The 17608-nt window shown below is 36.6% G+C and overlaps 1 protein-coding gene across 9 annotated transcripts in view; it reads left to right on the top strand.

The window, feature by feature from the left end:
* The window catches only part of SOX6 (SRY-box transcription factor 6), a 356106-nt gene that overhangs the window by 313306 nt on the left and 25192 nt on the right, over positions 1-17608 (top strand). For all 9 annotated transcript variants that reach the window (XM_054171552.1, XM_054171551.1, XM_054171548.1 and 6 more), the window contains one exon: positions 14168-14276. In XM_054171552.1, the coding sequence (XP_054027527.1) occupies positions 14168-14276 (109 nt within the window). The remainder of the gene's footprint in view (positions 1-14167; positions 14277-17608) is intronic.

Below are 17608 nucleotides of genomic sequence, written 5' to 3'. Positions count from 1 at the left end.
TGTACTTTTACATGCTTGTTCCCTTCCATTTGTAAAGCACAGGAACACTCAGATGTATTTCAGGTGCCAGCATGAAAAGAAGCCATTGTTGCAAGGATGTGCATTAGAACTGTACAGAAAGTGAGTCACTGACAGATCATGTTCTGTAAAACTTCTTGGTCTGTCAAGGATTCAGTAGGTTGCCAAACATACTCAGTTGCCAGGTTCTTGCCAGAATCCTGTTTCTTACCTGATGCCTCTCAAGCTCTTTGAATACTCATGAATAAGATTAGGTTGTATGGCTGCACTCTTCCTCCCAAGGGATTCCCCAAGGGGTTACCTGCGTGACCTTTGCATAAATTCTGTATTTTATTCTTCAGTGTTGCACTACAGATCACACTACATCATGACAAATGCCTCATTGATGAAGCATATGCTCTTTGCTTCCTTGCAGAAATGACTCAAAACTTACAAATACAAGGAAGGTATTTTCCTGCATTTTTTTTTTGCTCCTGCCCAGAGTTTCTTTTTCCTTCTTCTTTGCAAGGAAGGGGCTGAGTTACTGTTCACAGTTATAAACTGACAATATATACACCAGAATACCTGTCATGCTCTGCTATGTAGGATGTCCATTCCATTCAGTGCAAAAGCCACCTGTAGTTTATCAGTATATACTCACTATCATGGGCAGGCAAAAATAATGAACTGCAGTATGGGAATTTGTAGAGAACATGTGAGTCATTCTATAAGGGAGGAGATGAAGTGTACTACATGCTTCAGTCATCAACTGATTTCTGTTTATCTCCATCCATGCCACGTTACTGTGGCATTATAACTTCATCAGTCACTTTTTCCCCCTCCCCTTTAATTTTTCTAGTTTCTTAGTGATGAAAGAACTCTTTTAGGATCAGACCCTTTTAGGCTGTGCTGTAAATCACACCAAAGCAGGTAAAGCTCCTGGGATGAAGATCTTGAACATATTTGAGGGGCTCTCTAGGTTCCACATGCTGCCCCCCCAGTACAAAGATGTTTTTAGCAACCTGGTCTGCAGCAAACTGCCCCCTTAAGGACATAACTATTTCAGGAACTTAGCTGTAAAAGTGGCAAAACATGGCTTTGAAAACAAGAAGTTCCCTTTCTCCTATTATGAAGCTTAAACATTTCACTGTTTGAGTTTTTAGCATGACCGCATAAATATCTGAATCAGAGCATTTAAAGGATTGTGGACTGTGTTGTGAACCAGTAGGATAGAGGGTGAGGGATGGGGCACTTGCTGCATACAGTGCCCATGAAACTGCCCTTTGAGTGTAACACAGTGTAGGAAATAAGAGTAGGGGAGAGCACAGATAGGAATATGAAGATCCTATCATTTGAATGGTGGATATCCAGTCAGATAGCTCAGAAGTAGTTCTTTCCTTCCTTTCGGCATCATCCCTCCCAACATATAATCATTTTAAATTCCTCTTATGGCTCTGTTTCCAAACCCTATGAAGCAGCAAACCTGAGCCTTGCTGTTTGCATTCTTCTGATTTCAGAGACTCCTGTCCCACTGGACCTTTAGCCACAGGAGAGGTTTGAGGGCGGGGGAAGAGATTTTTCCTCCTTCTTAGCCAGCCCACCAGGTTGGAGGTGGAGAGGGGAGAGGTAGCGTAGCAGACAGTAGATTTTAATGTTCAAAATGGAGACTGGACTATGACTGATGCCTGAGCCTGACATACTGCTGTTCATCACTGGGTTCTCTTAGCTGATGTGGCAGTAGTTTTGGAGCTGGGAGCAGGTAGGTATGCAATGATGAAGAGTACCCATTCTCTGAAGGAATCAGTGAGAGCCTTGGCCAGCCTGTTTTTGCAGATGTCCACACCCAGGAAATATCTTCATACAGAAAGTATTTATTTATTCCTCAAATTAGCTGAGCAGGGGAATTAGGTAAACAGAGATGGATTCAGAGATCAGCACAATGCAGCAACATTAAAAAACCCTTTCCATCTGAATTAATGAATTTCAGACTGCTTTCATAAACTAGTTTTTCAGAAGTCATCTGTGATGCCTTGTATAAAGAATTTTTAAAGGTAACTTAATGGGATGGAGAAAAGGTTTAAAATTATCTACTAGAGCTGTTGCGGGAGATATTAAATATTGATTTATCTTGGAGTAAGAATCATACTAAAGAGTGAGGCTTGTAGTCAGATCAATTTATCTGGAATACAAACTGTATGGCCATATTTAGTACAATGTCAACATGAATCGTAAACAAGTAGATGTGAAAGGTTGAGCATTTAATCTAAATCAGTTTGCTCTCTAAATCTTCAATTAAAAAAAATTAACAGTTTGAACTCAACTGCTTCTAAATGTTTCAGGTGGTTTATATTAAAAAATGCTTCATTTAGTCAGTCATACTATATCATAACCTTTTCCTGAGCTTCTTGTTGCAACTAGGAACAAAAATCCACAGCCTAAGGCTTTTCTGAATCTTAAGTTTTCAATACTTCAAACTCTATTGAAAACCCAATGTAAATTGTTCAAGTAATCTGGCAAATAACACTGTAAGCAATTTTCTGCTACTTGCCACTGCTACTGCACTGCCAAGCTTTTGGTCATAATGTAAAAGTTGGCTCAGATTCTACTTAACCAACTAAAACTGATTATGTTCCCTTTTCAAACATAAATAGACACCAGCATGCCAGCTAGTGGTACTGGCTAAAGTATTTTTCAGTATGTATAAGTGTACATAGGTCTCCAGTAGGAAATCCTTTATCCAAGTGTGACATCAAAGCAGTATGTCTCAGATAATTTAAGTATTACATTTGCTTTTGTTTGTACTATTTTCTTTAAGCATATTCATTAGACAAGAGCAGAGCCTTTAATGTTCCATGACTGAAAAATCCATCAAACAGATTTACGGCCGAGGCAGCGTGGCATAACAGCCAGTGGACCAGCCTAATATTCAGAAGTCCTGGGTTCAGTTCTCAGCTTAATCATTGACTTTCTGGGTAACCAGAAGATAATGATTTCTCCTCCCTGCGCCTGGAGATGCAAATATCAACTTCCTTTTAAAAAATATTTGGCTACTACTAATACACAGTGGTAGGTATTACAATTGTCTATGTATATAATAGTAAAAAGCTTCCAAATACTGATTGCTTCCCCAGGAGATTATTATTCTCTTTTCTGTAAGACACAGCTAGAAAACGTGACCACAGTCATAAAGTATACCAGTATACAACGAAGTAAGGAAGGCATGAAACAGGAAATCCCCTCTTATTCACAGATTGTATTCGTCCACAGAGCATCAAAAAGCCTTCACTGGAATGAGATACTGAAATGTCCCTTCAGTGAATCACATTATATGTATCATCTAGAGTGAGTGAATGAGGATAGGGAAAAAGAAAGAAAAAGTTAATTTTAAATGCAGAGAGGTGTAGTAGGGCCCAGTCTATGCTTATGCTGAAAACCAGGTCAAAAATAGGTCTTAAGTGGGACATAAGTGGCTAAAATGCTCTGTGGGTGAAACTCCCATTCAAGATTGGTTGTTAAGGTATAAAAGCATTTTCTAAACTGTCACTGTTGCATTAAGCTGAAGAGTACTTTAATGGCTATCTTAGGTGGGAAATTTGAAACAAGCTTTTAATGATAAAACCAAAACAAGGTTTATAAAATCATTTTGCTTTAAATGAAAACCTAGAGAATGGATTTTTGCAAGTAGCCGTAACTACAGGTGACTAGCATTTCTGTCTTTGTATATTGCAGCTGTAAAAATGGCACATAGGTATTAATTTTGCATTTAAGATGGTTTCAGGTGTAAAGGTTCCTGCATTCTGTATGAAAAAAATGCATAGCCTTCAGTTACTCTTTCAAAGTGCTCCCTCTCTTTGCATGATTTTGATTCATACTTCCTGCATGGAAGAGTTACTCCTTCCTAGAGATGTAAATCTCTCCCAGTCTCCAGGAAGTATGTATTTTCCTGCATTTGCATGTCAGTGTAGAAAATGGAACCTTTATCCTACTTTATCTGTTGCTTTGTTTGTGGTTATTTTGATGATTTCATAGTGTTCATAAATCCAGTTTGGGTGGCTTTTTCCTTGAGTACAAATTTTAAAAACATAAGTTGCAAGCAACTTAGTTCTGATTGTATGAGAAAGGCGAGTAAATATAGCAATTAGTTCCCTGGCTGGCATTTTTTTCCCTTTTCCTTCACCTACGACATTGTTAATACCAGCTTTTAGTCACTTCCATAAATCCTTACATGACTGTGTTCTTGGCTTTCTATTGTTTTCCTCCTAAACAAGAATAATTCTGCTTACCACAAGGCCTTCAAGCTATCTGTTTCAAAGGGGAAAAAGTAATTAATATGAGGGAGAAAGAATCTTTCCGAGTGTGTAATGAAGTTAGTTAATTTTTATTCTCAGACTCAGTGTTAACATATGAGAACTACACACTTTGGCCCTGATTCAGTGGAGTGCATTAATCCATTCTTAATGTAAGCACAAAAGTATTCCTTAGGAGTTAAGCAGTGACTATCCATGTCCTTGAGGCCTCTGTTGGACGGACTGGAGTGAAAGTACTCAGCATCTTGCAAGATTAAGGCCTGTATGAGGTTGCAAGAATATGTAACTCACTGTTTTGTTTGGTGGTTTTTTTTTTTCCTGTTGAATGAAGATTAAAGAAAAGAGCTAGTTGAGGGGTACATCTATATTATCACAGGCATTATGTACATCACGCTTGATATTGTAATCACGCGAACAGTAATCTTGCTTTCCTGACATAAACAGTAAGCAGCACATTATCCTGAGGCTGAAATAATCAGAGAAAAACATGGCAGTGATGGGGGTACAAGAGGCAAAACACTGCATAATGATGTTATTATCATTGTTCCATTGTCACCCATCCTTATTCTTTAGTGATCTGTTAGTTTTCTCTCTGAACATAACAAAAAAGGACTGAGTAGAAACAAAGTAATGTATAAGCAGCAATCATAAAACGCAACCTGGAAAAAGTATACTTAAAGTGCTACTAACCAAATAAATAAATGTCAGCTTGATAAATACAGAAAAAGCCTACTTAATCTATATATGTATGGTATGCAATTATATATTTGCACCCAGCACAAGGCAAGGCATATACTTGAAAACAGTAGCATTTGGTGGGATTTTGTTAACTGCCTTGATTACATTTCTAATTCTAAATATGAATGTGAACGTTTAAGCCCAAGTGTCTTTTGCATCACCAATTCAAACTACTTCAGGTGTCTTCCTGAAAATAGGATGGAAGAGCCAAGTCTAGGGGTGTTCATTGCTCACAGAGATAAACAAAAAGGGTAGGTTTTCCCCAGTGGCTCATTCAGAGTATCTGGGTTAGGTATCAGTACCTCCAAAGCCCTGGAGGATTTACCCTAATAGAGCTACTAGAATCTTTACTTACATCATACATCACTATTCATGTTCAGAGATTGCTGTAATAAAATGCACAAAGCTTAGATTCAGATTTTCCCTGAAGTCTAGTTCTTTAATTGTAAAAATACTTGCAAATAGAGTATTTGAACTATTTGCTTTAAACCTCTCTACTACCCACACGCAGTGTAGGAAAGTACTGTTATTGGTGTTTTATAATTTATTATTGCATAATTTGGTCCATTTTTATCACAATTTTTCCAGTATTGTTTGATCATGTCACAAAATGCAATATGTTCATATCATAAGACACAGCTGAAATGATAGGCATGAAAGTATCAATGAGAGCATCATCTGTCTTTCTCTTAGCTTTTGTAGGTTTAACATGAACATATATATGTGTCCATTTGCATCTGCTTACATTTCCATATTATTCATAAAAGGATATCATATTGCTTCTCAAGATGTCTGACCAGTGGGGTGTGTGTGTGTCTGTGTGTGTTCTGGATTTTTTTAAGACCTCTCTCCTCCCAGATTTGTGTGGAAGGCAGCTGAATTTGCTTTGTGCTGTTGAGGTTTGCAAAACACCACAGTGAAATTAAAATTGGTGACTTCTTTTCTGCCTTTTTTTTTTTTTTCCTCTTTTCCATTCCAAAAAAATTGTTGTGCTGAACCTAGAATAGTTTTGCTGGTTGTTATACTGCTGTGGCTTCTTGCTAAAACTGTATTTTCAGCCTGGAATATATTACTAGATGATTAAGAGAAAAGGAGATTCACAGTTTTAATGCTAGTAACCAGATCTTTGGTCTTCTAAATTCTGTTCTGATTCTAATTCATGACAATAATTCTAATGAAATGTAGTCAAATTTGGGGAAGCATGCAGATATATGTACAGAATCATGGTATTGTCTAAGTTTGGTTGAAGAATTTCTGTACAATTTTATGGCATTTTGATACCTCTGTTTTAAAATATTTGGTGAAAGTGAGGCAACAACTGACAAGGTCCATCCAGCTACTGAATTAAATTGAAATATATATATATAGAAGTGTGTGTGTTTATATATATATATATATGTAAAATAATTATTGCTTTGTAGTATTTAGTATAGTAGGAAAATAAGTCCTTTGGTTTTGCCATATTCTTTATTCTCATAAATTAAATATTAAAAAAAAGAATGACCATTCTGAAGGTCCAAGAGTATCTCTTATATTGCTTCCATGAGTCACTTTACAGCACAGTAAAAAAACCCCACCAGTACTGTTATCTCCTAGTCAAAGTGTATGTCAGTTTGTGTTTATTTAGTCTATCTCTCAAAAAGGCAGATGTATGTGTTTAGTTAAAAGAAAATGTAGTTTTTTAAAAAATGGTTGCATTCAGATTCTTTCTCATTGCAACATATATTTGGTCTGTACCATTCACCAGTTCTCCCTTGAATCTTGTGAGCAATACCTGATGTTTTAAAAGAAAATTAACTTCTGTCCCCAGAAAGCTCCCAGTTAATCATCTGTGGATGTTGGTCAAGAGGGAAGGGAGCAGCAGAGAAAATGAAGGAATTTCTCTTTGACCCCAACAGTTGAACAGCTTACACTCTGGAACATGAGATTTGATTATCTTAGCATGTGTTACTACAAATGTTATTAACAGTCATAAAATTATGCAGCACTTTTAAAAACAAATGACAGCCCAAGCTTTGGACTCTTTCTGACCTCTAGTGAATTCTATAGCCATATTACGCAGAGTGTAAAGTAGTAACTCCTTTTGTTTGCTTTTCATTTACCAGCTGTTAATTTAATTGATTCTCCCTTTGTTTTTCAAGGACTAATGACATCTCGTCACTTTTAGGTGAAATTCCACAGCTTGTGTGCTTTTGCTTATTTTTCATTTTAAGAAGTCCTTACCTTCTAGTTGATGTGTGATTTTACTGTATGGATTTGCTGCTGGAACAAAGAGTTAATCAAAGAGTTCTCAGATACAGCGATGCATCATGCCTTTGTGCATGAATAAAATGTTGGAAACCGCATGAAAGCAGTAGTTGGGTTACCACACAACTGGATATGCTTAAGTCTGAACGCTTCGTAACTGTAACTACTGGGGAGTTGCAAACTTATAAATAACCTTGCAATTGGTTAAAACCATATTAAAACCATATGAACAAAGACATAAAGCATTTGGTTAAGGGGGCTCAGTAAGTGCAGTAATCCTGTTGAAAGTAATCTAACCAGTGTGGATCCATAGTTTAGGAGTGCCTGCAAGCGTGGCAATAGTTATGGGTACTTTGTGTGTAGAGGGCGTCCTAGTTAAGTGGAAACTTTTGCTTTCTGTCCTTTTTTATGTAACTTCAAAAAATAATATTTGTGAATTCATACACTAATTTCAATAGGCAAGCTTCAATGCACTGAAGTCTATTGACTAATTGGTATGTGATGAATGCTCCAAATAATCAGGGAGTTAATCTAAATCTTTCTTATTTGTGTTCAGACATCAAGATGGCTACTGCTTACACTAACCAGAGGTGCTGCGAATTCTGATTCTTCACATCAGAATTCCAAAATTTTTAGCTAGAGAGTATTTACAAGTAGGCTGACTGGAGTTGCATTTATTTATCTGATTTATTTTTTTGCCTTTAGCACTCCAGTTTCAAACCTTTTTGGTAGATGTTTCAAATTTTCATAAAATTGCAATTCTCATTTTTTGACTCCAGAGCCTGAGTCTTAAAAGAAGAAAGTCCCATATCATGACAATCACTATGAAATTCAGTTGCTGAGCAACTTTGGAGTATTTTCTGCTTGTGATGGTCTTTCATATGTCACAGTGACACGTGGAAGCCAGCTGAGGCTTGCCAGTCAGGCAGATACATTTTAGTGTAAATTCCCTGTTATCCACTTCTAATCTCTCACTTTTCAGCTATGCTTTAAGATGGAAGAATATATATAAAAGGAGACTTGATGACTTCTCTCTCCGCACATCATTTAAATCAAGCTGTTTGCTTTGAGGCACTGCAGTGTCACACAAATTTCTAGTCCCTTGGGGGGATGCTAGTCCACACTGTATGTTCAGCAAACAAAAAGAGTACTAGAACAGTTTATGAACAATATAGGGCCTTTCAAAACCTGAAAATGGCAGTATATTGGGGTGAAAATTCACTTAACTGTCTCTCTTTGGTTGCTGAGGTCCTTGAATTTGATATTTGACTTACATAGAAAATAAAAGTATGATCAAGACACATCAACATCCCAGAACTCAAGATATCCATTTGTGCAACCTGTAAATCAGTAATTGGAAAATACATACTTTGTATCTTGTAGTATCTAATATCAGCATTCTTACAATAATTTTCCCTACTTTGCTGATGTAATTTCTTTAGTTTCTTGGAGCAATTGCTCCTGCTACCATGTGAAAAACAGTTCTAGATATTCACCACAGTTCTCTAAAATCAAAGGCCTTGCTTTTAATTGTAACAATAATGCCACTATTGTGTTTATCTAGTTTGCCATCCAAAGAATTCCAGCAGTTGCATGCCTGCACACCAGTAGGATGATTGACATTGTTGTAATAAGGTTAATGTTTAAACTTCCCACCCGTAATAACTAAAATACCCAGAGATAAGGCTGAAAGTCAATTTGTAATTATCCCTGCTGTGCCAAGATGTTGCAAAAGATTCTAAGTGGAGGGTAATTTAACTACCCATTTGAAAGTAGTAAGAAGAAAGTAAAAACCTTGGGACATTTGTACCTTGACTTTCCAGAGGTGAATCAAAAGGTTTTGTGATTCCTCCTTATTCTCTTCTGGGAATAATTTTCTCCATGTTCTGCTGAAAATGTCCTGTTTATGTCGTTTTGAGTACAGCAAGTTATTTGCCTGTTGTTTACTGTCCATGGTACATGAAGGGAATAGATCAGAGTTAGCAAATAAGCTACTGCAACAGTGACTATGGAATAATTCAACTGAAATACATTCCATACATAGAGACAACATGTGATAATTATTTGTAGTCATTCTAACTAAAGTACTGTCCTCAGAAGAAACAATATCCCTTCAATCTCATGCTCTGTGGCTTCTGTGAATGACCCATATTAATTCAGTTTCTAGAAACTGGCTCTTTAAATTAACATTGGTAACTGCTTCCATGCTAGACCATTGAAATAAAGGGTATTACATCACTGTCCAAACATGTCTACTTGAATAAAAAGTATTTGTTTGCAAAAAGTGTACGTATTTTAAATCTTTTACACAATGATCAGCATGCATGCCATTTTCCATTTCAGACTGAGCATACATTTCAGATGTGGAAAAAGCAAGCATGTTGAAATAATTTGAGGCATGGGTATAGTCAGATCAGTCTTGGTTATCCAGAAGGGAGGGGTGCCCAGTTTGTTATTACATTTCATATATTATTTTTCAAGAGATGGATGCAATCAGTCATCTTCTCGCATATGGTTTGATAAAAAAGAAATGTCTTGCTGGCAAGTAAACTGTTATTTAAGTACACAATCCACAGTACTACAGAAACAGTTTTGCCAAACTTGTCCAAGTATTCTCACATCCTTAAAGATGGTATAAATATCATTTATAGCAAGCCGTTTACTTCAGACTATATGGAATGCCTTCCTGCTCCCCTGATCTAAGTGTCCCAGTTTGCATTATGGCCTTTATTGCTTCTGTTTGATGGAGTGATCAGTAAAAATTTAATGACACTATAAAATAATAAAAATGTCATTAATTTACCACGGATCTTGGATGCAGTGGTTGTAAAGTTACATTAATAAACAGAATATTTTTTACAACAAAAAGCATTGTTATGTGGGAACGTATAAATAACACACATAAATTTAAGAGCAATTTTACTGTTAGCACACACATTATTATGGAATAGCCAATAAGTGTATAAAACATAGTATATAAAATTTTATGAAAATATACTGTGCACATCAAAAATTCAGCTTTTATCTAAGTGCAGAGAAAAGCCATTATTGTGTGCTTACTGTTTCATTGCTGTTCTTTCACAAGATCACAATTTTATATTTGTTTCTAGTCATTTGAAGTTTGCAGCCTTGTCAGAGGCAGGGGCTACTGCTTCCTTGTCCTTTATTCCTTGCTTCACTAAACCATTCTTTTACCTTCCACGTGTGAAGAAAGAATTGATACTTTCTGCCAGAACGTGACGGAGAAGTTGCTAATTTAATGCAAAGCTAAAAATAATGCCAAAGGGGTTGAAAGGCTTGCTTGGCGACTCTGGAAATAAGGGATAACTATCTAGCAGTCTATCTGTCATCACTGGGGCTGCTCCATCACTGGCTGTGATAATATGTGAATATGATGGATGCCACAGCCTTGTGGCTCATAACATTTAACATTCATCAGCTCTCACTAACGGGGGCTTTATAATTTAAATATCTTTATTTAATATGCAACATCTACCTCATACATCATAATTTCAAAGCACTTAGAGAACCAACAGTCCTGCAAGACAGTTGAGCAGACTTTAATTTCTTCAATAACTTTTACGTTTTCTACATGTTTGTGACTGACAACGCATAAATAAGTGCCTAATTGTATCACAGAATGAAAAATTAAGATTTGGCTGCTAAGAAGAATCTTTTTTTTCCTCTTCTTTTTCTCATTTTAAAGAAGTGGTTATTTTTTTACTGTGTGCTCAACATATAAAGAAGCATAAAGGATCTGACGGGTCTGAGAAGAGCTTTCAGTTTCTAGCATAAACTCCAAGTGATCGTGTTGATCTGGTAGTGAGAAAGGCTTGTCAAGTGCCATATCCTAGGCCGGTCTTCTGAAATTCAAAGGGGAAAACTTGATGCAACTATGCAATACAAGCTCTATGGCCTATAAAAAAAAAAAAAATTCAGTTCAAAACAAAGTCCAAAATGCCTTTTTTTTTCCCCCACAGGAAACAAGACACCTGCACTCTCCATAGCAGTGCACATAATTAGACACTCATCGACATTTTCTGTTAATGTAGGTTAGGGAGGTATCAATCTATCCAGTACATATGGGGAGTATGTGCAGGTAGCATGTTTGTTAGTATAGCTATATATAGGCATTTCCTTTTAATGAAGTAAGTCTTTTTATTTTTTTGTTCATATAAGAGTATTATGTACAGAACCTTGCTCACACTAGGAAAAAGTTGTATTTTTTAAGGATTTTTAGTGCAAGTATCCTCTTTTAGAAAAAAAATCAAGATGGGAGCAAAGACAACTCCTACAAGAATGGACTGGAACCAAGTGTGACAAGTCCTCTCCCTAATAATAAATGCCATACAAATTGATTGTATTTCATTGAATTGTAAAGGCACCTACTAGTAAAGGATTATTAGTACTGAGGAACATCTTTATATTTTTTTACAGTTACCTGAATTTGCCAAAGCCCAATGCAAATACTGAAATTTTTGTTATGATCACTTTAAAGATTATTTTCAGTAAAAAAAAGGCAAGCAAAGGAAAGACTATAAAAGGCATTTTCAGAGACTTAAATGTAGCCAACTTTGTTACAGCCTTTAATGAATTAGGAGGGGGTTGTGAAATAACTATAAGTACAGGTCCTTTGTTTGGCAAGAGCAGGTATTTTTGTGTCATAAGTGCTTTCATTTTACTGTTCCTGAACCTTATCATGTAATTTTCTCTTTTCTCTTTCCATGTCAAAATATTGATATTCTTTCAGAAACTTTCTTTTTTCTTCTTCTTCTTTTTTATTTATTTATTTTTTTTGGTAACAGAATATTCTCTGCAAAATCAAAGAGAATGAATGACTAGAAAGATATTCCAAATGTGCATATTGATACATAGCAATGTCTGTTGATTTTTAAAGCAGAAAGGTGTTTCTCCTTCTTCTGAAACACTCCTAAAGGCTGTTCTTCCATGTATACTGCAGGTGCAGTTTTAACAACCTTAAGAAAAAGCTTTTAGTGCAGGAAGAGACAATATATGTGCCAAAAGGTGTTTTCTTAGTACAGATCTTTGTTTTTATCTCAACTGCAAATCATCCCTTAGCAGTGGAACGCTGAATCCTTGACAAACTTATTTTTTATTTCTGTCTACCAGTAAAACAGATCCCATCCTGATGATTCAGGTGTTATATTGCACATCTTTCAGTACAATATTTGGCCTCTCCTATTTCTGTGCCTTTTCAGATTCACATTGCACTTGAAATTATCTCTTTTCTCATTGAGTTCCTTTATATAGGTAAGCTCCTTCATCCACTACAGATTTTACAGAGGGAAACGAGAAGTTAACCAAATATAAAAGGCACAGTTATGTTGTTTGACAACGGGAAGGCTCTGAGGACCTTTTAGAAATGCATTTAGTACCTGCAGCGCCTCAGCATTGTTGTGGCAAATGCAGTGTCAGGTTATGCTTTCTTGTTTTTCTCTGCAAATTAAACAGAAAATCATTTGAAAAAGCCATGTCTGAAGGAATCAAAAGAATGAAGAATCAAAAGAATTCCTTAGTTGTTGACCTGGTGGGGTTTTATTATTGTAAGATAATGATACTAGAAAAATAATCACATTGGGAAGCATAAGTACTTGGAGCTGGAGCAAATGAGCAGTCAAGGCCATCAAGTATGTTTTGTCCTTAAGAATGTTCCCAAGTTTCTAACTGTCTTATGGGAGAGAAACTCATAATGTTTTCTTCCTATGTCTAGTACGCTCAGCAGAGAACTAGGTCATTGAACAATAGACTGAACAGCAATCAGCACTCTACTTCTGCATAATGCATTAAGCATAACATGAAGAAACTGTTCGTAGAGCTGAAAGCTGGTATTTCACGTCTGTAAATTCAAGCTGACATGACATTTAATATTGTTTCATAGTAATGAACAACAAGGTTTCATTCATTCACAAGTATAACATAATGCCAAGTTTAGTCTGAAGAGGTAACAACAAGGCAAGAGGGAAAACATGCTATGTTCCTTCAAATGAGAACACTAAATTAATGATAACCAGTGAATGCTTAGCTACTGATACACAGCACTACAGAGACTACTGTTGTGGGACAATATTACGCTGTCATTTACAGTGCCCTTGTCCAGCAATTGATTGAGGAACTTTCAGTTTCCACTTTCTAGTTCCAGGTTTCCTATAGAGGCCCCCAGCTCTCAAAAGCTTTCTGGTTTTCTAGGAGTGTACATTTTTCTTTATTTTTTTATTTAAAAAAATAACAAAACTTCTTAGGTTTCCTTTCCACAGAGATACAATTTAAATTCCTAGACAAAATAACAATATCACTTCTGTCATCTGTTATTCCTTCTTTCAAACACTTGTCTTTGAAAACTTCTTGTATAAAATTCAGGCTTGTGTTGTCTCAGAGGTATGAATGCAAACTTGAATCTCAACATAGGGAAAAAGTGCTTTTCTCATTAAATTAGCTGTATATTTTAATACAAACTCTTCTTTCAACTTCAGAATTTTCATGTTTTGCAAATGTTGATTGTCTTTTCCAGTTGAAGTTAGAAAATAAGTGGAAAGGCAAAGTGAGCAGCATTGAGCAGCATCACTTGCTGCCAAGAGTGTTTTGTATTTGCATGTACAATCGTTTATGCATTATGGTAGTGCAGATCAAAATAACCTCAAAGTTTCGATATGTTTCATATTTAAAACTGATTTTCATAAATGCAAACACTCAGATTCTGTAAAAAATTGTCCCTGAGTTAGCATTCTAATTAAATGCACTCATTATTTATTCAGATTTTTAAAAATAAGGCATGTATCAGCGTGTACACATATGCACAGGCATATAATGAGAACTAACTTACATAGAGCATTAAGTCTACTTTTTTAATTCTTTTCCAGGAAAGAACAAGGTTTGAAAATTTAGGTCCACAGTTAACAGGGAAACCCAATGAAGATGGAAAACTGGGCCCTGGTGTCATTGATCTTACGAGGCCAGAAGATGCAGAAGGTGAGTTGCACTTTTGACTACGGATTATTGAACGCTGCTTCATAGAAGGGTATGGATAAAATGCTGCAATTGTTATATGCACTGTCTAGCTTGGATCCTAGGGTAATGCTTGAATGATTTCTCTGTGGTTTTGTGAGCTGGTAGTAAGCTGATAGCAAAGGGCACATACATGACTATGTAGCCCTCTAAGACCTTCTACAACACAACTAATTTTTCCCTGAGCAGCTGTCAATTAATCATTTATGGTTTATACTGCTAATGAAAGTGTAGAAAACACTGAGAAATTATCTCAGCAAGGCAATATATACATATATGTATGTATTTATTTATTTATTTACCACATTTTAAGGATTTAGCAGGATTTTAAGGATATGGATTTTAAAGATTTGAAGGAAGTTAGAGCTGTCTACCCATCAGTGCACTCACAAACTCTTCAAGATACTGGAAGCACAATTTTACTGACAGGCAGCTGTCAGATGATAAAGGAAAAGTATTTCACATTTTCTATATGAAAATGTCTCTTTCATTATATAAACCTTCTGTGCTTTTTCACTCATTTGGTTCTATATGTCTGGCATAGAGTATCAAGCCACAAGTGGAAATTATGAGTTCATCAAGAATGAGTTTAGTCCCTAGCAGGGTTACCATGCATGTTCTGGAAGTGGATGTGATTGGTGTCCTCTCTGCCCTATGATGCATTAGAAGAGAAAGCATAGAAAAGTTGGAACCCTACCACTCAGTCTCTTGGCAAACAAAAAGTCCCTGAATTTCAAAGCATTTTAGGAAAGGACTAATAGGTAATAGAGAAACTTCAGGTTCAGGTCCAAGATGTTCTTGTATCTAATCATCCATACAGTGGAACAGTTCACTTTCAAATTGAATTCAGCAAAATATATTGGATTTATATCATGATTAGTTTATTATGTGGAACTGACATGAGCATCAGGAGCACACGCTGACATGTTTTTTTGCCCGCCCCCCCCCCTTTTCTTTAACGTATTTTGACATCATCACCCTTCCTGAAAGTGTTCAAGAGATGTGTGGACATGGCAGTTTGGGATTTGGTTTAATGGCCATGGTGGTTGGACTCAATGATCTTAAAAGTCTTTTCCAATCTAAACAATTTTATTATTCTATGATGAGATTGAAGGCCTCCAAAACAACAAGATAAGATGATGACTGAAGCTCATCAGCTATGTGTTACAAATAATATTCAGAAAGAGATTAGCACCTTAATGGTACATGTCAGATTTTACTCTTTTTTTTTTTTATTATTTCCGCCCCCCCCCCCCCCCTACCATGTCCCTAGGTGCCACCTCTACATGGCTTTTAAGTATCTGCAGGGACAGTGATTCAACCACTGCCCTGGGCAGCTGGTTCCAGAGCTTGATTCCAGGTGGAGAGAGTTGGGGCTGTTCAGTTTGAAGAAGAGAAGGCTCCAAGGAGACCTTCTTGTGGCCTTCCAGTATCTGAAGGGGGCCTACAAGTGTCAGGTAGTGACAGGGCTAGGGGGAATGGATCCAAGCTAGAGGAGGGGAGATAGACCTTAGGAAGAAGTTCTTCACCATAAGGGTGGTGAGACACTGGAACAGGTTGCCCAAGGAGGTTGTATGAACTATGCTCACGTTCAGTGGGTGAGGTGGAAATACCTGATGCAAACAGTACCCCAAAGTGCAGGTCCCTAAAATCAATGAGCAATTGGGACGCTTGTTGCATTTTAGAGTGTTGCCAAGGTCACAATCTCAGCTGAATATCAAAGGTTTCTAATAGCCATGCTCTTCGAAGACAGCGTGTTACATTTTCCTTTCTCTTTTGTCATTATTACTTAAACATTTTTTTCCATTTTTTTAGATATCATTTGAGCATGGGTTGCCTTAGATATCTTTAGATAATATTTATGTGATCTATTGTATGCTTTTACACAAATAACACAGTCATACAGAAAACAAAGATTACTGAAGTATTGATGGCCAACTTTTGACTCCGTGTGTTTTTCCATCAGTAGTTCAGTGTCGCTGTGACAGAGTGAGTGTGTGGCTGTTAGATCTGTTGGATAGTTTTACTCACATCAGCAGAATTAGGACTTCAGAATTATGAAATGTACTACATTTAGTGTAGCTATATTGACTATTTGCAGAGGGGTTTTTTTGTGGGAGTTTTTCTGGGGGGAGAAGTGCTGTAAGAGATTTATTCCTGAGACAAGGACTCCAAATTTAGTCCCATTGCTGACTATAAACTGGGTGGAAGTGCACTGTGGGCTGCATTCCTCCCTGATTGATCTAGACCAGGGAGACTATGCAGACGCAGTTCTATTCCCTGCCAACCTGCACACCTGCCTTTCCATAGGAAACTGAAGTGTGCAGAGACATGGTACATATCTGCCTCATCCCAACAGGCAAATTGGCAAAGTGCTTCTGGTTTCCACACATCTGATACAGACTTTAAGGTTCAAATAATTTGTTATAAGAAATACCAGTGCACTTCTGTGTTTTGTAAGAATATCTAGCAACGATTTCTCTCTACTCCTTGTATCTTTTCTATAACATATTATGGTGATCTCAGCTTGACAGGATCAGAGTCATGTTTTCCTTTAATTTTAGGAGTGCTTGCAGTACTAGCTCATTGATCAGAAGCTGATGCTACATGTGTATTTTTTTTTTAATCATGAATTATAAGACAAGTCTTGAAAGTCTTTAAATTTAGCTCTATGCAATTATAAGACAAACATGAAAGGATCCTGCAAAATTACTTTTAAGACTTAAGTTGCTCTCCCTGCCCAGTGTGTGAAACCTTTTTTTTAAGATTAATGGTAACTAGGTGTACTTTCAGAGATGACCTAGCACATGAAGTCATAGTCAAAGCTTATGTTACTCATAATGACCTAACTGTCATCTGAATGGAGGCCTGAAAATCATCAGCAAGAGTTTTATATTAAATATGACATAAACTGACATCTCTATTACTTCCTTAACCACCAGCAGGACTGGGCTAACTGTATTAAAAATCATGCTCAGACTGTATTCAGAAATATTGCCACTGACTGTGACACTGTTGATGAATAATCCACAGATATTAGACTTCTATCATTACCTGGAAATCCCAGCTGTCATGTTAAAATATATGATACATTTGTAGCTAGCAAAATTCAAAACCGTGATTTGAGAGCCTCATAAATGTTCAGGACTGGCACGCAGAATTATAAACAACAGCCAATTATAGAACTAAACATATTTTTTTTCCTCCAGGCCTCATCAGTTTAAAGGAAACATTGTTCTTTCTGTAGGCAACTTCATAATTTTGAACATTTGAGATTTCAGTACTGAAATACAGCT

Source organism: Dryobates pubescens, chromosome 22 (assembly GCF_014839835.1).
Source record: "Dryobates pubescens isolate bDryPub1 chromosome 22, bDryPub1.pri, whole genome shotgun sequence".
Lineage (NCBI taxonomy): Eukaryota > Metazoa > Chordata > Aves > Piciformes > Picidae > Dryobates > Dryobates pubescens.
Note: the sequence above shows the minus strand (reverse complement) of the source record. Positions and strands in the feature narration are given on the sequence as shown.